General features: G+C 37.3%; 2 protein-coding genes across 3 annotated transcripts in view; both read left to right on the forward strand.

Moving 5' to 3' along the window:
- The window catches only part of LOC106067448 (receptor-type tyrosine-protein phosphatase alpha-like), a 62,485-nt gene extending 45,000 nt beyond the window's left edge, over positions 1–17,485 (forward strand). For both annotated transcript variants that reach the window (XM_056028849.1, XM_056028850.1), the window contains 6 exons: positions 811–946; positions 1,644–3,894; positions 7,833–7,870; positions 9,249–9,377; positions 12,189–12,311; positions 17,025–17,485. In XM_056028849.1, the coding sequence (XP_055884824.1) occupies positions 811–946; positions 1,644–1,799 (292 nt within the window). In that variant the 3' untranslated portion in view covers positions 1,800–3,894; positions 7,833–7,870; positions 9,249–9,377; positions 12,189–12,311; positions 17,025–17,485. The remainder of the gene's footprint in view (positions 1–810; positions 947–1,643; positions 3,895–7,832; positions 7,871–9,248; positions 9,378–12,188; positions 12,312–17,024) is intronic.
- On the forward strand, positions 17,049–17,408 carry LOC106067439 (ryncolin-1-like). The gene has a single exon (XM_056028818.1). It carries the CDS (start codon positions 17,049–17,051, stop codon positions 17,406–17,408), a length of 360 nt encoding a protein of 119 aa, XP_055884793.1.
- Positions 17,486–22,362: the final 4,877 nt, after the last annotated feature.

Genomic DNA, 22,362 nt, shown 5'->3' on the forward strand with positions numbered 1-22,362 from the left:
AGACTGCCCATCAGCATTTTTTTTTTAGTCATTACCAGGGCTTAGTGGCCAGTAGTTCTGAGACAAGAAAAAAAAAGTTTTTCAGATAGTGGATGGTGGCATAAAATTTGAACATTTCGTACCTATGAAAGGTTTTGGGCTTAAGTCTTGGAGAATTGAGATTCATGGATAACTTACTGGACTTATTCCTTTTGACTTTAAGCTTGCATAGGATTGTAATGCTGCTTCACCATTAGATTCTGGGCTAATGCCTCACTTTTGTGGTGTTCCTAAGAGTTGAGCTCAGTGTTCTCCAAGCCCACAGTAGCTTTCCTCTATATGCTTTCTTAACAACTGTACTGATGTTTCCTATCCCTAGATGTTTGGGCTAGAGGCTAGGCCAAAGGCTAATCCGACTGAGCAGACTCCACCATATTGCTTTCTTTTTCTACATCAGTCATGCAGGTGTCAATATAAAAACAGCCCCTTAAGGGACATCCAGTAAATAGTGGCTTGTTTGATGGGGCTTTCTTCTGTCCATCCCAATACATGGATTTGGTCCTTAGGCATTCCAACAAGGTTCTGATTTGCTTCTCTATTGGCCTAATTGTCACCTCTGACAGTTTCCACCTGTGTGCCACATTGAGACTGAGAAGTGTTGCTTTTCCCTCAGATCCATGTCCATTTCGCTGTCTTTTTTTCTTGTTCCTAAGCCTGCTTTGCAATATTTTCCCATATTCTCCACATTATATGGCATTATATGTTAAAGCTTGTATTTTATTTTTTTAATATCTAAACAGATTTTTTTTAAAAGTATCATTGTACCCACAGAAATGGTGCACAGTATAGTGGCCTGGCTTGTGTCCTATATCTCCTGGTGGACAGATTTGACAGTGACATGTTTGTATCAGTGCCAACAGTGGTAGGCAGTGTGAAGTCAATAAGACCAGAAGTTTTATCTGATCTGGTAAGCAAGACGATCATTAGCTTATCTTTTTTTTTTTAATACCTCTGATACCAGTAGTACATTAATACCTCTGATACCAGTAGTACATTAATTTAGTTTTCATGAAACATCTAATCCTTGTCCTTAGTTCTTTCCCTGGTACATTCTCTCAGACTGCAACTCTCAATAGTACCTCTGTTGTGAGTCATTCTCTGAAGCATTGAGTATCATAAACAGATGAAATCTTTTGCTGTCAGTAGGAATGACAACAATTCCTAGCTAAGGTTCTTCATGAAATATCTGGCTTCCTTATGTCAGTAGCTCATCTCATGGAGGTTTGGAACATTGTCACCCATTGTTTTTCATTTCTCTCCATATTGCTGTTGAGTCCAAAGAAACAGATAAACCAATACAGTTTGGGGTGTTGCAAAGTCTGGTAGAGTGTAATCTTATGGTCACATGTTTTTGATTTTTTCTCAGGTTGACTCGCAAAACTTTTTCACGAAACTGTTATTTAAATATTGTCATAAAAACACATTTTAAATTGATTTTTAAAAAAGATATTTACAGACTCACTATTTTGTATCATAAGTCAACAGTCTTAAACCCTATGCAGTAAACATTAATCAAATGATTATTGCATTGTCACCAAACAACTATTCGAATATGTGTACAATTCATTGGATATAGTCTCTAAATGTTGACCATCTCTCCACAGTCCCAGTATGTGTTTGTTCACAAGGTTCTCCAGCGTTACATAGAGCTCTCCTCGCAGTACAACAATGTGGGTGATGATGCTTTGAAACAAAATCAAGCCAGACTTGAGGCCAGTGAGCACAAAGAGGATCAAGTCTACGCTAACATTGTAATGTAGTGAAACAAATGAAATTGTTATTATTTTTACTGTGCAGAGATTAGCATTGAGTTGATTCTTAACAAAGAGTTGATAGTCCTGAATCTACTGAACAGGGAACAAGGATAAAATATGCAAAGAACAAGTTCACTTTATTAATTGTTTCACCATTTTTTGTAAAAACTTTTTGCTTTTTAGTTTTTGCTGTGACATTAACAGTCTCTTGTAAATATCATGTGACTTTATAGATTTATTCTTGATTTGATGTCTTTCAATGCTTTTAGTTTTAGCACTTTTATAAATCTAAAGCAGGTTGGGATAGTTTGATACATTATTTAAAGCAATAGAAATAGTAAGGAGATTTACATCAAAAAAAATAAAATCAATATGTTTCTGAAATCAATTTAATGTAAAATAGTTTTTTGTATGATTTCACTGCTTTTGTCAACTCCAACACTCAAAAGGAATGCTGCCTGGTCATGTGATATGTGCTCTGGATTGTCTGTCAAAGGTGCCTAGTTCAAACCATACCTACTAACATCCTTTGTTTTCCTGCAGTGGTTTGAGCTAGGATGTATGATCTTGAAACCTGAAACTTGCAAAACAAAATTATATGTTGTGCCCACAGAATAAACAAAGAAACGCAACAGTAAACAAGAATTTGTACATTTACAAAATATTGCTTTAACTTAAGGTTTCTGCATTTAGATTTAACATTCATCACACACACACAAACGAGTAAAATATTTAAAAAATTCTTTTTTTTAATAACAAAGCTTATCTAAAGGGAATAACTGCAAAATCCCTTCCATGTATTTCAATATTACAGGAGTAAGCTTCCTTTTTCTATGCAAATAATTAATTTACCACCACATAGCTACAATTGGATTAGTAATGCTTCCTAACGAGTTTCCAATCTGACCTCTTTTTCTTTTTTTAAAGTTATATTTCTCTAGAATGAGTTAAAACACCACTTGGTTATCTCCCCCGCTTTACGTTGCCATACCCTGTCAGATTTAACACTGAAATACCAAATCTTAATTCGCCATGTTTTAATCTTTACGTGTGGTACAATAAGTTACCTCATCTTGTTTGTACATATCACACTTATTAATCTAACACATGGGTGTCCTTCTCTCTACATTCTTCTTCAGAGACATCTTCCCTGCTAAGCATCCACCACACTCAACATCTTTCTCATTAATGTCCTCCCCAATCTACATTCGCCTTAATCTACATCTTCCTCAATCAATAGATTTTTTGACTAACATCTTCCCTAATCAGAAACTTCCCCAAGCAACATATTCCTCAATCATCGACCCCAAATTAACATCTTTCTTAATCAAAAATTTCCCTAATTTCAACATCATTCTCAATCATCTACCCCAAATCAACATCTTTCCCAATCAAAAATTTCCCTAATCAACATCATTCTCAATCATCGACCCCAAATCAACATCTTTCCCAATAAAAAATTTCCCAAATCAACATCATTCTCAATCATCGACCCCAAATGAACATCTTTCCCAATCAAAAATTTCCCTAATCAACATCATTCTCAATCATCGACCCCCAATCATCTTTCCCAATAAAAAATTTCCCTAATCAACATCATTCTCAATCATCGACCCCAAATGAACATCTTCCCCAAATCACAGCTTTAATACTTTGACTCCAGCAGACATTCATTTTGTTTTGACGTATTCATGTCCCTTACTTAATTAGCGTGTGAGTCAAAACATTTTTTTTTTCAAAATCATTTTTTTTTCAATGCTCTTACACAAGATAAATCTCTAGGTCTTATTATTGAAGTGCAACCACTTAATTGGATCTGTGAACACTAGAGTTATTATCAATTTCTTCGGCTCATCGTATTTTAATCATTACTGTTATGCACTCTGTCATGAGATAATTATTTTGTGTCGTGGCAATTGTTCATTGGCTGTAGATCGTTGACTCTGAATGATGTAAACAACTTAATTCGTCTGTCTCGTCTCGCTGCTGCACTTGTACCTCGTGTAGTCAAACAACAAGAAAAGCAGCAAGAGAATGGCTTCCAGGATAATATCTTTTTCTGTTGCTATTTTAATGTTCATTATTTGTTTAACAAAAAACGGTAAGCAGTAGAAGTGTCACCAGTCATAAAACATAAATAAAATGTATGTTAAGAAGACCTTTTTTTTCCATTTGTACGGCAATACAATAGTGCTATAGTTATGTTTCAGCATTTTGGAATAAACATGAAGGTATCAGCAGTGTCATGACCTTCATTATATATGATTAAATATTTAAATGTCCAGGTAATTGAGTATAATTTTAATTACAATATGTGTGTGTGAAAGAATGATAATGTTTCTTTTTGCTTTATAATTATCCCAAAGTTCAGCCTAAGAGACACACCATGCACACTAGGTTGTACATAAACTAATACAAAATGTGTATGATGATTTAAAATAAAATATGAATTTAATATAATGATATTTATTAAATGATATTGAAATGTATGATAAGTAATCAGAAATAAATATGACAATAGTAAGATATAAGTTGAAAAGATATAAGACTGAATAAGTCATTACTTCATTCTAAGAAATTACTTACATGGTATAATAAATAAGTTACATTATGTTTCTTGACAACATTAACTTAAACATTATCAAAGTTGTATAACTTCTACCCAAGATTCGTCTCTATAACATCTAGGCTAACTGTAGAAACTATCTATGAACATAATTTTTTTATAGTAGCGTACAAGAACTGTTATTAACTTCTGACCAACAAGACAGACAAAGATGCCGACCACAATGTCCAGGGTAATACCACTTTTATACCAGAATTCACAGAATCGACTCAACGATGAAAAAGATAACGCCAACACTGAAACTCTATAGAAATCAATAACAGAAATTCTAACGTCTGATCTAAAACTACAAATACGAACGAATTCGTATAAAGAATATCGTTACAATCTAAAATAAAACTCGCCCTAAACAGAGGTCAAAGAGTCCTACCAAGAATGCATCCAAGGCAATCGCTAAAGCTGTCCAGTAACGTAAAGCGAAGGACAAATTCAGGACCACAAAAAAGTAGGCTACAGCTTGTCTATCTAGACTGATAAGGTAGGACCACAAAAAAGTAGGCTACAGCTTGACTATCTAGACTGATAAGGCAGGACCACAAAAAACTAGGCTACAGCTTGACTATCTAGACTGATAAGGCAGGACCACAAAAAACTAGGCTACAGCTTGTCTATCTAGACTGATAAGGCAGGACCACAAAAAACTAGGCTACAGCTTGTCTATCTAGACTGATAAGGCAGGACCACAAAAAACTAGGCTACAGCTTGTCTATCTAGACTGATAAGGCAGGACCACAAAAAACTAGGCTACAGCTTGTCTATCTAGACTGATAAGGCAGGACCACAAAAAAGTAGGCTACAGCTTGACTATCTAGACTGATAAGGCAGGACCACAAAAAACTAGGCTACAGCTTGTCTATCTAGACTGATAAGGCAGGACCACAAAAAACTAGGCTACAGCTTGTCTATCTAGACTGATAAGGCAGGACCACAAAAAACTAGGCTACAGCTTGTCTATCTAGACTGATAAGGCAGGACCACAAAATGTAGGCTACAGCTTGTCTATCTAGACTGATAAGGTAGGACCACAAAATGTAGGCTACAGCTTGACTATCTAGACTGATAAGGCAGGACCACAAAATGTAGGCTACAGCTTGACTATCTAGACTGATAAGGCAGGACCATAGAATGTAGGCTACAGCTTGACTATCTAGACTGATAAGGCAGGACCACAAAAAACTAGGCTACAGCTTGACTATCTAGACTGAATAGGCAGGACCACAAAATGTAGGCTACAGCTTGACTATCTAGACTGATAAGGCAGGACCACAAAAAACTAGGCTACAGCTTGACTATCTAGACTGATAAGGCAGGACCACAAAATGTAGGCTACAGCTTGACTATCTAGACTGATAAGGCAGGACCACAAAAAACTAGGCTACAGCTTGACTATCTAGACTGATAAGGCAGGACCACAAAAAACTAGGCTACAGCTTGACTATCTAGACTGATAAGGCAGGACCACAAAATGTAGGCTACAGCTTGACTATCTAGACTGATAAGGCAGGACCACAAAAAACTAGGCTACAGCTTGACTATCTAGACTGATAAGGCAGGACCACAAAATGTAGGCTACAGCTTGACTATCTAGACTGATAAGGCAGGACCACAAAAAGTAGGCTACAGCTTGTCTATCTAGACTGATAAGGCAGGACCACAAAAAACTAGGCTACAGCTTGACTATCTAGACTGATAAGGCAGGACCACAAAAAACTAGGCTACAGCTTGACTATCTAGACTGATAAGGCAGGACCACAAAATGTAGGCTACAGCTTGTCTATCTAGACTGATAAGGCAGGACCACAAAAAGTAGGCTACAGCTTGTCTATCTAGACTGATAAGGCAGGACCACAAAAAGTAGGCTACAGCTTGTCTATCTAGACTGATAAGGCAGGACCACAAAAATGTAGGCTACAGCTTGACTATCTAGACTGATAAGGCAGGACCACAAAAAGTAGGCTACAGCTTGACTATCTAGACTGATAAGGCAGGACCACAAAAAGTAGGCTACAGCTTGTCTATCTAGACTGATAAGGCAGGACCACAAAATGTAGGCTACAGCTTGTCTATCTAGACTGATAAGGCAGGACCACAAAATGTAGGCTACAGCTTGTCTATCTAGACTGATAAGGCCTAAATGTACCCAAAGTTAGAGAACCATGACGTCATATCCAAATTATGACAACGCGACAAGAAAAAAAAAACTACGCAAAATAAAATGTCACAAATGACGTCATCGCTTTTAGAAGAAAGCGACGCTATTTGATAGTGTACATTTTTACAAATATACTCGACAGCAAAACTAACTCTGACAATCAGCATTGAAGTATTTCTAAATACGAAAATCTTGCATATATGTAACCCTGGCGGACCAAGGTAAGCAAATGACGTTTGGGCCACGAGGCTTTCAGCAGTTACAAAACAAACAAAGAAATGACAAACAATTAACACAAAAATAGTCTTACGTTAACTTATCTGTCCGATGTTGTTCTCTATCGAGGCAGAAAAGAAATGAGCTACGCTGGTGTAAAAGCGCGTGAAAATCGGAAAGGGGCAGAGATGTCAGGCAAAGATGAATGGGAAAAGGGGGCAGTGTTAGTGCCCATCGCATATTAAATAAAAGTGTGTTGGTTGTGGATCAGAAGTCGGCTCCAGCCCTTAGACAGCTTGCAACACAAAGTTCTACCTACACCCTGGCAGAGTCTGCGGTGCTGCTGATCTAAAACTTTATCTTGCGCACCACCACCACTCTCGGATTAGCTGTGCGCAGGTCCCCGCAGGACAGAGCCAAACAATATGCGATTTGCTTTTTTTTTTTTAAATTCCTTACTTGCTCAGCATAAAACACGCTTTTCCACTGAACTTTGGAGGTCAAAGTGCTGTGTTTCCAATTCTCAGGTGTGTCATTAATTCTAGTCTCGTGTGTCGTTAAACCTGTCCCCCTAGTGTCATTAATTCTAGCCACGTGTGTCGTTAAACCTGTCCCCCTAGTGTCATTAATTCTAGCCACGTGTGTCGTTAAACCTGTCCCCCTAGTGTCATTAATTTATTCTAGCCACGTGTGTCGTTAAACCTGTCCCCCTAGTGTCATTAATTCTAGCCACGTGTGTCGTTAAACCTGTCCCCCTAGTGTCATTAATTCTAGCCACGTGTGTCGTTAAACCTGTCCCCCTAGTGTCATTAATTCTAGTCTCGTGTGCCGTTAAACCTGTCCCCTAGTGTCATTAATTCTAGCCACGTGTGTCGTTAAACCTGTCCACTTGTGTCATTAATTCTAGCCACGTGTGTCGTTAAACCTGTCCACTTGTGTCATTAATTCTAGTCTCTTGTGTCCACGTGTTAAAACATCATTTAGATCTAGATGTTTATTTCAATTTTACTTTTTTTTTCCGCCACGTGACTTTGAATGTGTCTAGTCGGAGGTCAAAGTGCTGTCTGTGATCCCTATTCTCAGGTAGGCTCAAGCTCTGTAACTCTTTCTCTCCGTAATTATTTTCCTCGTTCAGATAGTAGTATTCATTTCGCTCATTTGTATTTCACTATCTTGTTCTGATTAAAAATTAATAACTTTTGTGCTTGCCAGAAAATGTTATATTTGGTATTGAAATATAGGAGAATGCCTGCTCTTTTTGCCCAGCACAAAATAAAGTTTATGAATCCAAAAATCAATTTAGTTTAATAACGTCAAATCAACGTTAGCATCGTCAACCAGGAGAGAAAGAGTTAAAAAAAAGTATTATGGCATGTGGTGGCTGAGTGGTTTAGCGCTTTGCTTCCGAACCGGAAACCTGGGGCCCGTATTAATTTTTTTTTAAAAGAAAAAGAATTGTTACGTTCATTCTTCTAAGACCATTAAAATGATTTTCTTCTAATGAATTGGATTAACAAGCTGCATACGTTTAAAATATATATCTATTTAGAATTTCTCCTTTATGACGTAATAGCGATTACTTTCCACTCACTCACGAAGGAATGATAGATACAAATAACAAAAATATTTGAGTCGAGCGCTGGAAAGCCAGCTGAAAGTGTTCGATATAGCTGAATCTAATTTAAAGATGTTTTATAACGTCAAACCAGATTTTTAACTAAGTAACCAAACGTATAGGATTTTTTAAATTTGTCTTTTTTTCTATAAAACATAAATAAACTGTTATCTATCCAGGGCAACCATTAGTAACGTTTTTGAAACCCGTGTTCAGTTTCCAGTGTCTAAACCCATACAATTTTTACAAAGAGAAAAATTATAATACTAAAAATAGGCTCGCTCAGGGATAATGAACATTCAAGCCAAAATTTAATGTGTTAGGAAATCCTTGTAACCTAGACATCTCGGTGGCTGAGTTGTTAATAATATTTTAAGCTCTTGGTTTCCGTATCTAGGGTCCTGGGTTCGAATCTCTGTGAAGACTGGGATTTTGAATTTCGGGATTTTCAGGGCGCCCCTAAGTCCACGCAACTCTAATGGGTACCTGACTTTAGTTGGGGGAAGGTAAAGACGGTTGGTCGTTGTGCTGGCCACATGACGCCCTGCTCGTTTACCGTTGGCCATAGAAACAGATGACCTGACGTCATTTGCCTTATAGATCGCAAATTCAAATCAATAAGTGCAATAACATGTAGAGCTTATAGACCATAAAGACTCTTCTGATTGGTCGTTTCTATTTTCCATTAACCCATTGTGGGCATTACGAAAATGTTTGGAATATGAGTTCACTAGGAAAGAAGGAGTATTTGTATAACTTTATCTTAGCATTTCTAAAAAAAAATAACACTGTTTTTACAATAAAACATTATACACATTTTGACCTGTTATACTTTGTTATACGCAGTTTAAATGTTGTGAAGCAGGTATGCCATACAATAAGCGACTAGTGAAAGTCCAGTTGAGTCAGTTCGGTAACATGGACGTAGTCTGCGACACCAAAACACAGAATAGCAGTGGATGGATTCTCATTCAGGTCATTGCTTTTCAAAAACTTTAATTAGATAAAACGAATATTCTAATAATATTTTTAAAAAATATATAAAACATACTATATTAAAAAAAGGGTTATATTGAATAAAATTGCATCAATTATTTTGAATCCACCATGCAATTATTTTAATCAATTTATCTCTCAACAATATACACAGCTTTTACTTGAAAGTAGATGTTTGGAAGAACAAGGGAAAAGATAAGTTTAACGCGATGTAACTAACTACAAATTAAAGTGCCTTCTGTCTCAGGGCAACTCAACTTCAGCTATCACACCAAACCTTTTATTTTAACTGCATTACGCCAGACCTGCCCAAAACAAGTCAGCACCTCTTAAATCAATCACTGGGGAAATTATCACAGACAAGAGCGAACAAATGCACAGATGGGTTGAACATTACTCCGAACTCTATGTCACAGCAAGCTCAGTCACAGCGCGGCTTTCGATCAAGGAGATACACAATTGACATGATTTTCTCCATCCGTCAACTTCAGGAAAAGTGCAGAGAACAACGAATTGCATTCATCGACCTGAGAAAGGGCCTCTTTAAAATCTTACAGGTTATACGCTGTCCAGCTAAGCTGCTAAACATTATTGTCTCTTTCCACCAAAATATGATGGGTACAGTACAGTTCAATGGCGCTCTCAAGTTTCAGTATAAACAGCGGAGTCAAACAAGGATGTGTCCTGGCCCCAACCCTCGTTGAAATACTCTTTTCAATGCTAATCCACCACGCTTTTGACAAATCCACCGAAGGCATATATCTTCATTCCAGATAGGATGGCAAACTTGTAAATATTGCTAGACTGAGGGCCAAAACTAAAATCAGAACCACCCTCGTAAGAGTTATGCTCTTTGCGGACGACGCAGCGGTAGTGGCACACTCACAAGAGGAGCTTCAGTCATTAATGTCCCGCTTCTCTTAAGCTTGCAAAGAGTATGGCTTAACCATTAGCACAAAGAAAACTAATGTTATGGGACTACCTGCTACAGCACTACCATCCATCCTCACTGACGATAACAAGCAAGATAGCGTAAACGAATTCTGCTACCTTGGATCTACAATTCAAGATGACCTGTCACTAGAAGAGGAGATAAAAAAAACTCATAAGGAAGGCCACATTAACCTTTGCTAGACTCCGACCAAGAGTTTGGGAAAACCAGAAGCTCACCACAGCGCCCAAAATGGAGGTCTACAAGGCAAGCGTTCTTAGCACGCGACTGTACAGCAGTGAGTCTTGGACAACCTACACAAAACAAGTGAGGAAACTAAACTCATTCCACTTGCGATGCCTCCGAAGGATCTTAAAAATATCAAGTAAAGAAAGAGTGTGTAATACCGAGATCCTCGCGAGAACGGGCCTTTCCAGCATCTTTACAGACCTCAGACAACGCCGCCTACGCTGGCTCGGACATGTTCGCTGGATGGAGGACAATCGTATCCCAAAAATCCTTCTGTAAGGGCAACTTGCGTCTGGCTCAAGAAAAACTGGTCTCCCCCAACTCCATTTCGTGGATGTGATAAAAAGGGATTTAAAATCAGTGAACATTGATAGCCTACTGATCATTGGGAAGACAAAGCCTTAGACCGCACTAGTTGGAGAGAGACGGTGACCAAGAAAGCTATAGACAGCGAGAAAACATAGGCCTCAACTCTTGAAAAAAAGCGTGCCACACGGAAAATGGCCAGATCCTCTACCAACAAAGCGAATACTACCTTGACATGCAATATATGTTGACGGGATGGTCAATCCAAAATAGGGCTCCACAGCCATAGGAAAAATTGTTCGAGATGAACGGGGATGAACCATGGTCGTTCTACGACTGAAGGAGGCCAATTACGCCAGACCAACTCTTGGTTACATCAGAAAATCCTCGGCATATACAAATAAATCATCCGCTTCCCTGATATCCATAGTTACAGTATAAACACACATACACTCCATAACACTAAAAAATATCTTCTAGACATCAGCTATTAATGGTTTACTGATAGCCGTCATTAAACATAAAACAGAAATACAATTTATATATATATATATATATATGTGTGTGTGTTTGTGTTTAGATGTATATATAAATATATATATCTAAACACACACACACACACACATATATATATATATATATATATAGATAGATAGATAGATAGATAGATATTCTCGTGCCTGACCAAAAAAAAATAAATTAAAAAATTAAGTTAATAAATTTTGGTTTGATATCGAACAAACGAAATTATTTGTATTTGGCAGATGTTGTGGTATAATTATAATAAGTTCCATTTCTACTTTAAGTAGAAAATTAGATCATAGTTTAAAAGTTTGAAAATAACATTAAATAACTATAAAACTTTCTATTTTTATAAGCACCTTGCTGGCAGATTGGTTAGTCTATTGTCCCGAGGAGGCTTAAGCTCTCGAGTTAATATTTAAGTGTTACAACTTTAAAAAAAATAATAAAATGAATTTTTAAACAGCGATCTCGGTAAGATTCACTACTTACCCTCCTTTATATTCACCCCCCCCCTCCCCTTGTTCATTCCCAAGTGGTCCAGACTAGTGATAGAATCATAGCGCATTGAGTAAAAGGTAAAAGCAGGAAATTTGTGCTAAACAGAAAACAATTGGTAAAATACGTCTTATCGCACAGATTAATTGTTGTTAGAGTCTATATCTATAACACATTTAATTATATAGCTCATCCAAACTAATTGATTCAAGTACACTTACAATAAACTTTGTTGTTTTTTAAGTATTTTAAAGATATTTTTCTTGTTTTATTTTTGACACCAGAGAATCCAGCTTGCAGGATCCTTAACCTTCAGGACTACAATGAACCTTTTCGCATCAGGTTTCGGTAGACCGTGTGGTGATTATTGGCTAGGTCTGGATAATATGAATAGAATAACAAGTTCGGTAGGTTCCTGGACAAGAAATGGTTGGCAGGGGAACATGGCTTAAAGCTCGCTTGTCAGCTGTTTTTACAAAGCCTATATCAATTCACTCTGTCTGTCTCTCTGGTAAAAAGTGTGTACACGTTATTTCTCCCACACCCATTTTCGGATTAAGTTGAAACTTCGCACAATTATTAATTGACGTAGAAAAAAATGAATCAATAATTTTAAAAAAAGTAACCAACTAGACCAGCGATGCCCAAACTACGGCCCGCGGGCCAAATCCGGCCCGCGACGTGCTTTTATGCGGCCCGACAAAACATTGGGAAAAAATGTAAAAAATAAATGTAAAAAATTAGAATGTTGAAAAAATATTCTCTTTAAGTTAGGATTCTCACTCATTCTTTGATGAATTCCATCTCTATGTTTGGTATTCTAATATTCATAGTAAATATTTTTTTATAGTAAGAACACAAGTGTTGTTTTCAATGACGATAAAACTAGACAGCTATTTTTAATTCTTGGAAAATTCCGCTACTGTCTTGAGCTAGCCGTGTCCTTGACACCTTGTAAGTGCAACACAGAGCATCTTTAGAGCATCATTTTGGGTCTCTTTCTTTTGATATCAAATCAATTGGTACCGTAGTGTTGAACGTTTGTGATTTAATGAAATGGGAGAGCCTAAGAAACGAAAAGTGGACTCTAAATGTAGAAACTTTCAGGAAAAGGAACAGATCTTTACTTTTTTGTGGAATAGGATTATAGGATAGCAAGCCAACATGTTTAATTTGTAAAGAAAGTGTGGCTGTTTTTAAAGAACATAACAATAAAAGGCATTATGAAACCAAACAGATAAACGCATATGGTGGCATTCTTGGTTTGAGCCGCGAAGACAAGATTGCCAAGTTACGACTAGAGATTGGGGGATTGACAAGAATATTTAACAAAAAGAGACAAGAAAATGAGTCTGCGACAAGGGCCAGCTACATAGTTGCTCACATCTTAAGTAGAGCAATGAAGCCTTTTTCCGATGGCGAATGTGTAAAACACATTGCTTGCTAGCAGTGATGGAAGAAATGTGTCATGAAAAGCAGAATGCAGTAGAAGTTGTCAGCCTTTCTCGCATGACAATTATAATGCGACTTCACTGCATCATTCACCAACAAAATCTGTGTGGAAAGGTTTTGAACATGGACCATGTGATGATGATTGTGCTCAATACTGTAAATTTCATCAAACAACAGGAGTTGAATCACAGAACTTTCAAAGATTTTCTGACAGAAATAGAGTCCGAATATGAAGACGTTCTATTTCACAGTGAAGTGCAGGGGGTGAGGGAGTCTGGTTAAGCCGAGGAAAGGTATTAAAACTTTTTTTTTATTTGAGACACGAAATTGAAATATTTATGACGGAAAAATCAAAACAAGTGCTACAACTGAACGACCCCTCATGGTTGTGGGATTTGGCTATTTTATGCGACATCACATCACATCTAAATGAACTCAACACCAAACTACAAGGGAAAGACAAATTGATTTCGCATGTGTATGCAGACAGATGTGCTTTCCAAACAAGATTGCAACTCTTCATTCAACAGGCAGAAAAGGTGCATCTTGACCACTTTGCAACCTGTACCACTATACAAAATGATAAGCAGCTAAATATGTCTTTCTCAAAAGAAAGAATGATCGAACTTCTGAGGCTCTTCATGAATAATTTCAGTGAAAGATTTGTGGGTTTTCAGAATTTAAAAAATGAAATCCGTCTTTTTGAAAATCCGTTTGCTGCCGATGTGTCAAGTGCTCCGACAGATCTACAACTGGAACTGATTGACTTACAAAGCCAGACATCCCTGCTTGACAAATTTCAAGTGATGCAGACTGTTGACTTCTAGTCCGTGTTACCTGCAGAAACTTTTCCAAATTGCTTTCCCTTCTTTGAGATGCCAAAGTAATTTATTACCATTAGTTAATGAACTAATGGATTATTTTTTTAATTGATTCATGTGTTGTCATAAAAAAGAAATTGTTGAAAATTTTCAGCTTTATCCGAGATTGGATATCAAAGAAATAATGTGCACAAATTTATAGCGAGACAGACAGACAGATCCACAGACAAACAGATAGTCAGACAGAGAGAGTTGATATAAGTTTTGTAAAAATAAACCCTCCACACATGTTGTTACGAGAGGGGTGGGGGGAGGTATTCAGTCTTGTTACTATTTGTTACAAAAAGTGGAGGTGGGGGGAAGTTTAAAATAGGTAAGTGTGTGTGTTGTGTGTGTGTGTGTGTTGTGTTACGTAGAGAAATGGTAATAAAAAGGAAAATAAAACATTTCGTATACTTTTAATTAAATAGACCCCCCCACCCCAAACAAAAGGCTACCTTATCTCTTCTTTATGAATGAACAAATGTGCAAGGACTCAACATGTTCATATCACTGCCAATAAGAGTTGCTCACTTACACACAAGTAACACCTTCTTAGTTCAAGATCTAGTCTATGGACAAGTTATGTTTCCTCGGGCTCCTTTAGCAGAGAAAGATCTGCAACTAAAGCTTGGGATCGTTAGCTGTGTGGGTAGCTACACATTATCAGCCGCTTGATCTGCAACTAAAGCTTGGGATCTGTGTTGGTAGCTACACATTATCAGCCGCTTGATCTGCAACCAAAGCTTGGGATCGTTAGCTGTGTGGGTAGCTACACATTATCAGCCGCTTGATCTGCAACTAAAGCTTGGGATCTGTGTGGGTAGCTACACATTATCAGCCGCTTGATCTGCAACTAAAGCTTGGGATCGTTAGCTGTGTGGGTAGCTACACATTATCAGCCGCTTGATCTGCAACTAAAGCTTGGGATCTGTGTGGGTAGCTACACATTATCAGCCGCTTGATCTGCAACCAAAGCTTGGGATCGTTAGCTGTGTGGGTAGCTACACATTATCAGCCGCTTGATCTGCAACTAAAGCTTGGGATCGTTAGCTGTGTGGGTAGCTACACATTATCAGCCGCTTGATCTGCAACTAAAGCTTGGGATCGTTAGTTGTGTGGGTAGCTACACATTATCAGCCGCTTGATCTGCAACTAAAGCTTGGGATCGTTAGCTGTGTGGGTAGCTACACATTATCAGCCGCTTGATCTGCAACTAAAGCTTGGGATCGTTAGCTGTGTGGGTAGCTACACATTATCAGCCGCTTGATCTGCACTAAAGCTTGAAATCGTTAGCTGTGTGGGTAGCTACACATTATCAGCCGCTTGATCTGCAACTAAAGTTTGGGATCGTTAGCTGTGTGGGTAGCTACACATTATCAGCCGCTTGATCTGCAACTAAAGCTTGGGATCGTTAGCTGTGTGGGTAGCTACACATTATCAGCCGCTTGATCTGCAACTAAAGCTTGGGATCGTTAGCTGTGTGGGTAGCTACACATTATCAGCCGCTTGATCTGCAACTAAAGCTTGGGATCTGTGTGGGTAGCTACACATTATCAGCCGCTTGATCTGCAACTAAAGCTTGGGATCGTTAGCTGTGTGGGTAGCTACACATTATCAGCCGCTTGATCTGCACTAAAGCTTGAAATCGTTAGCTGTGTGGGTAGCTACACATTATCAGCCGCTTGATCTGCAACTAAAGCTTGGGATCGTTAGCTGTGTGGGTAGCTACACATTATCAGCCGCTTGATCTGCAACTAAAGCTTGGGATCGTTAGTTGTGTGGGTAGCTACACATTATCAGCCGCTTGATCTGCAACTAAAGCTTGGGATCGTTAGCTGTGTGGGTAGCTACACATTATCAGCCGCTTGATCTGCAACTAAAGCTTGGGATCGTTAGCTGTGTGGGTAGCTACACATTATTAGCCGCTTGATCTGCAACTAAAGCTTGGGATCGTTAGCTGTGTGGGTAGCTACACATTATCAGCCGCTTGATCTGCAACTAAAGCTTGGGATCGTTAGCTGTGTGGGTAGCTACACATTATCAGCCGCTTGATCTGCAACTAAAGCTTGGGATCGTTAGCTGTGTGGGTAGCTACACATTATCAGCCGCTTGATTTGCACTAAAGCTTGGGATCGTTAGCTGTGTGGGTAGCTACACATTATCAGCCGCTTGATCTGCACTAAAGCTTGGGATCGTTAGCTGTGTGGGTAGCTACACATTATCAGCCGCTTGATCCAAATCCCCAATTGATGGACTCGATATGAATTATGCTGGCATGTGCTGTTACTAGACCTTGTGTCACCTAATATCTGATGGTACGCTAAAGAAGAGCTGCTCTTTGATATATTCCACATAGTGTTTAAGAGATTCAGTTCATTGAATTCGGAATAACAATATCAAGATGACATACATAATGAGTCAACTAGTTAGACTACCAAGACCAGGGCATAATTTACCTTGAGGCAACAAGCTATAGTTTAAAGCAAGAAATATGTAGCACTGATATTTAAAATCTGGACCTATAAAGGTCACTAAAAGAGACCAAAATCTGTAATAGCTTAGGATCTTTTCAAGCCTAAATATGGCACTAGGTTAATATAGTTTTAAACTATTGAAAATACTAATTGTAAGAACATTTTTGTGTTCATGGTGTGTCTATTAAACGTACTGCTATGATTAGATATTTTTGTTTTTAATTTAATGATCTAAATGAGCATCAGTCTATTTAATTTTGCCACACATATTTATATTTATTAATTATAGATTCTTGAAAACACCTGATTCATTTTACGTATGCTTCGACAGGGCAATTACATGCTACTAATAGAGATGAGAGTCGGTGGTGTTGACTACTGGGCCAAATATACCACTTTTAAGGTAGGCAGCTGGGAAGAGGAATACAGGTTGACCGTTTCGGGGTTTTCCGGCAATGTCCCGGACAAGTTTTCAGCTAACAACGGCGCCAACTTTTCGACACCTGCCATGGATAACGACTCCTCAGGTACGATCAACTGCGCGAGAAAATATAACTCGGGCTTTTGGTTTACCTCCTGCGGGGATGTGAACCTAAACGGTCTGATTGGAGTCACAATAACTCAAGTCAACAGAGATATAGTTGGTTTCTGGGCTGGCGTGACCACAGGTACGCAGACATTTAGTCTTATTGAGATGAAGATTAAAAGGTGGTGATAGAAAATAATGAGCCATTGTAATTTTAATGTTGACCACTCACAGTGCTTTCTAAATTAAACACTGAACTGATTCTAGTGGTAATGTTTTTGTTGCATTCTTTTGACTACTTTTAAATGTTTACAGCATCAGAAGTAGCGTTACAAGTAAGAGCTGACTTGAGCAGTAGGCTTACTAGGATGTATAAAGAAGGGTTATCACATCTTATATCTCATCTCATCTCAAGTCTCAACTCATCTCTCATCTCATCTTTCATCTTTTATCTCATCTCTCATCTTTTATCTCATCTCATCTCTCATATCATCTTTCATCTTTTATCTCAACTCATCTCTCTAGTCTCATCTCAAATCTCATCTCATATCTCATCTCATCTCTCATCTCAAGTCTCATCTCATCTCTCATCTCAAGTCTCATCTCATCTTTCATCTCAAGTCTCATCTCATCTTTCATCTATTATCTCATATCTCATATCATCTTTTATCTCATCTCATCTCTCATATCATCTTTTATCTCATCTCATCTCCCAAGTCTCATCTCAAGTCTCATCTCATATCTCAAGTCTCATCTCATTTCTCATCTCAAGTCTCATCTCATCTTTCATCTTTTATCTCATCTCATCTCTCATATCATCTTTCATCTCATCTTTCATCTCATCTTTTATCTCATCTCATCTCCCAAGTCTCATCTCAAGTCTCATCTCATATCTCATCTCAAGTCTCATCTCATTTCTCATCTCAAGTCTCATCTCATCTTTCATCTTTCATCTTTTATCTCATCTCATCTCTCATCTCATCTTTCATCTCATCTCTCATCTCATCTCTCATCTCATCTTTCATCTCATCTCTCATCTCATCTTCTTCGATTACAGCTTCGCTTTTGTAGATTTCATTTTGTCCTCTTTGTTATTTGTTTTTGCCCCCTAAAAGAAGCTTATGTCAATCCACCACGACATAATAGAAAAAAAAAATTGTCACCTGCTTACGAGACACACAACAGAAAGCACAACACATTTTCCGTAATGAGACAACACATGGTTCCATAATGAAATAACATATTGTACCGAAATGAGACAACACATTGTTCCGTAAAGAAGCAACACCTTGATGAGACAACACATTGTACTGAAATGAGACAACAGATTGTTCCAAAATGAGACAACAGATTGTTCCAAAATGAGACAACACATTGTACTGAAATGAGACAACACATTGTTCCAAAATGAGACAACACATTGTTCCAAAATGAGACAACACATTGTTCCAAAATGAGACAACACATTGTTTCAAAATGAGACAACACATTGTACTGAAATGAGACAACACATTGTACTGAAATGAGACAACACATTGTACTGAAATGAGACAACACATTGTACTGAAATGAGACAACACATTGTACTGAAATGAGAACACATTGTTTTGAAATGAGACAACACATTGTTTCAAAATGAGACAACACATTGTACTGAAATGAGACAACACATTGTACTGAAATGAGACAACACATTGTACTGAAATGAGACAACACATTGTTTCAAAATGAGACAACACATTGTTCCAAAATGAGACAACACATTGTTTCGAAATGAGATTGTTTCGAAATGAGACAACACATTGTTTCAAAATGAGACAACACATTGTTCCAAAATGAGAAGACACATTGTTTCGAAATGAGACAACACATTGTTTCGAAATGAGACAACACATTGTTTCGAAATGAGACAACACATTGTTTCAAAATGAGACAACATATTGTTCCAAAATGAGAAGACACATTGTTTCGAAATGAGACAACACATTGTTTCGAAATGAGACAACACATTGTTTCGAAATGAGACAACACATTGTTTCGAAATGAGACAACACATTGTTTCAAAATGAGACAACACATTGTTCCAAAATGAGAAGACACATTGTTTCGAAATGAGACAACACATTGTTTCGAAATGAGACAACACATTGTTTCGAAATGAGACAACACATTGTTTCAAAATGAGACAACACATTGTTCCAAAATGAGACGACACATTGTTTCAAAATGAGACAACACATTGTTCCGTAAAGAAACAATACCTTGATGTGACAACACATTGTACCGAAATGAGACAACAGATTGTCCCGCACTGAGTCAATACATTGTTCCGTACTAAGAAAACACATTGATGGGGCAACCTACTTTTTTGTAATGAGACAACACATTATCAGACAACACATTATCAGACAGCACATTATCAAACAACACGTTATCAGACAGCACATTATCAGACAACACATTATCAGACAACACATTATCATACAACACATTATCAGACAACACATTACCAGACAACACATTATCAGACAGCACATTATCAAACAACACAATACCAGACAACACATTATCAAACAACACGTTATCAGACAGCACATTATCAGACAAGACATTGCTCCGTAATATTTAAACAAAAAACACTGAATCTATAAGGAAGCATTCCCTTGCCCTTCAAAGCTTCATTCTTTAGAAAGAGATCCGTACATGATACAGGCCCCAGAATACTCATTCTACAAACACGACAAACTTTAGAGAGAGAGAGACACAGAGAGAGAGAGAGAAAAAGACACAGAGAGAGACATATAGAGAGACAGAGAGAGAGAGACAGACAGAGACAGACAGAGACAGACAGAGAGACAGACAGAGGGAGAGACAGAGAGAGAGAGCTGCCTGATCTGAAAAACACAACGAAGCTCATCTCAGATAAAAGACTGGCCAGTTCAACCGAAACCAAAAGTTTTAGAAGGTCTCAACACTGAACTGTTTACAGTTTAGACCCATAGCTCAAGTCACAGGTCTGTTCGACGTGGCAACGAGCTATCGGTCTAAACTGCCCACAGGATGTGACATTGTAGGTCAGTGTCCAGACTTTCTATAAAGATTGGTCTTAATGAAACTCTCCAACATCAGAATGAGAATAAGAAAAATCTTACTCCCTCAAAAAGAAAAATAATAACAATAACATAAAATATTCCCCTTTATGAAAAAACAAATTAAATGTTTCGCAAAGCTCTTACACACATGGGCAGACTGGCAATATGGGCATTCGGGCAAATGCATTACTTTGATAGTCGTGATTTTAGAAAAAAGATCTTTTACCCTTTTTAAAGTCTAATACTAATCTAAAGCATTGTCGTAATTATCCTTCATCCGTATATTGTGCTTCTAGTAAACGTCACTAAACGATAAACAAGAAACTTAAGGCCATTATTTCTTATAGAGATTCACGTTAGTGTGAATCTATTCGGATGAATCGATAAAGGGACCAACAACGTTCCAAGTCCTATAGATGACATGTTCAGTCACATGCTAATTCTTATTGGTTTTCTAAGTTGTCGCATGATCTCTAGTTGAGCCCTCTACGAGTCCCTTCATATTTCAAGATTATTATCTTAAACAGTGTAGCAATGCTTTGATTGGAATCAAAATGCAAAAGAATCGAAAAAGAAGGCGCAGAAAATAATAAATAGTTTGTTATAGTTCTAAATTATAATGTTTTTGTTTGGTGTAATACACAAATTATAAGACAAATTTCCGTACGGACAATAAAAGATTATTATTATTATTATTATAACTATCTCTAGAATCCTGTGCAAACAAATGTAGTAAAATCATTGAATGTTTTCTCGCAAGCACTAGAGATTCATCAACGTTAAGCTGACACAATTTACGAATGAACAGGATCAACGCCATAAGAAACAATAATGTAAAGCCGCCAAAGTTATCGACTAAGTAGACATACAAAGAGCCTTTGCTAAAACATCAGATTATCTTGGCAGCGTTTGTTTTACTGGGCGTAAGGATATAAAAAATCAAGTGGACATGTTCTGTTGTGTATGTGTGTAGCCAGCTTTAAGGTTTCCAAGTTATTGAGAAAGCAGTATCTATATTATAAAGTAGAATGTGAGGGGTATGTATGTATGTATGTTACTTATAGACATCAAAACCGCTTGACCAATCTTGATAAAACTAGGCAGGAATGTTCCTTGGGTACCAACTTAGACCTTAGTGAATGTATTGTAGCCCTAAAACAAATGTAAGACCCTCAAAAAAAAAAAAGTTGTCCGACTCTATTACAGCTATAGTATTTTATGGATCTAGGCCATGTCTACAATGTTGACATGAGAAAAGATAGAAAGGATTTAGACCTAGATCTAATTTTAAGAAATACACTTTGCGAAGATAGTTTTTTACTTTGACACATGAAAAGACAAAAGAAGATTCATTGATTTCATTATATAATAAAATTAACCTTCGATTTTGTGTTTCGAAAGCATTTTTTACATAAATTAGTTCCTTATATCTGTGACTACAGATTTCCTGACGAACATTCTTTCATTAGACAATAGCCTACCGTAATGAATCACGTACTAAATATTAATTCGTTTAATTGTTTACTTTATAATCCCATCCCTAGATCTAAAACTCTAATTCAACTCTAAGATGATAAAACTTCTCTTCGCACAGATAGTCTTATACTTTAACACATAAACATATTAATTAAAGTCCATTCATTTCATATTTTGATCAAATAAACATTCAAATTTGGTTTTCTAAAGCTACATTCGTTTACGAAAGCTGCGAAGCCGAGTTAAAGGCCTAGATCTATATTCATTCATGAATCGCGTACTAAAAATTATTTCGTTTTATTGTTACTTTATAATCCCATCCCTAGATCTAAAACTCTAATTCAACACTAAGATGATAAAACTTCTCTTCGCACATATAGTCTTATACTTTAACACATAAACATATTAATTAAAGTCCATTCATTTCATATTTTGATCAAATAAACATTGAAATTTGGTTTTCTAAAGCTACATTCGTCTACGAAAGCTGCGGAGCCGAGTTGAGATAGGCCTAGATCTATATTCATTCATGACTCGCGTACTAAAAATTATTTCGTTTAATTGTTCACTTTATA

This window comes from Biomphalaria glabrata, chromosome 5 (assembly GCF_947242115.1).
Source record: "Biomphalaria glabrata chromosome 5, xgBioGlab47.1, whole genome shotgun sequence".
NCBI classification, from domain to species: domain Eukaryota; kingdom Metazoa; phylum Mollusca; class Gastropoda; family Planorbidae; genus Biomphalaria; species Biomphalaria glabrata.

What these genes read in the sequence shown, in the direction of transcription:
- LOC106067439 (XM_056028818.1), top strand. Translation starts at nt 17,049, where the DNA reads ATGAGAGTCGGTGGTGTTGACTACTGGGCCAAATATACCACTTTTAAG.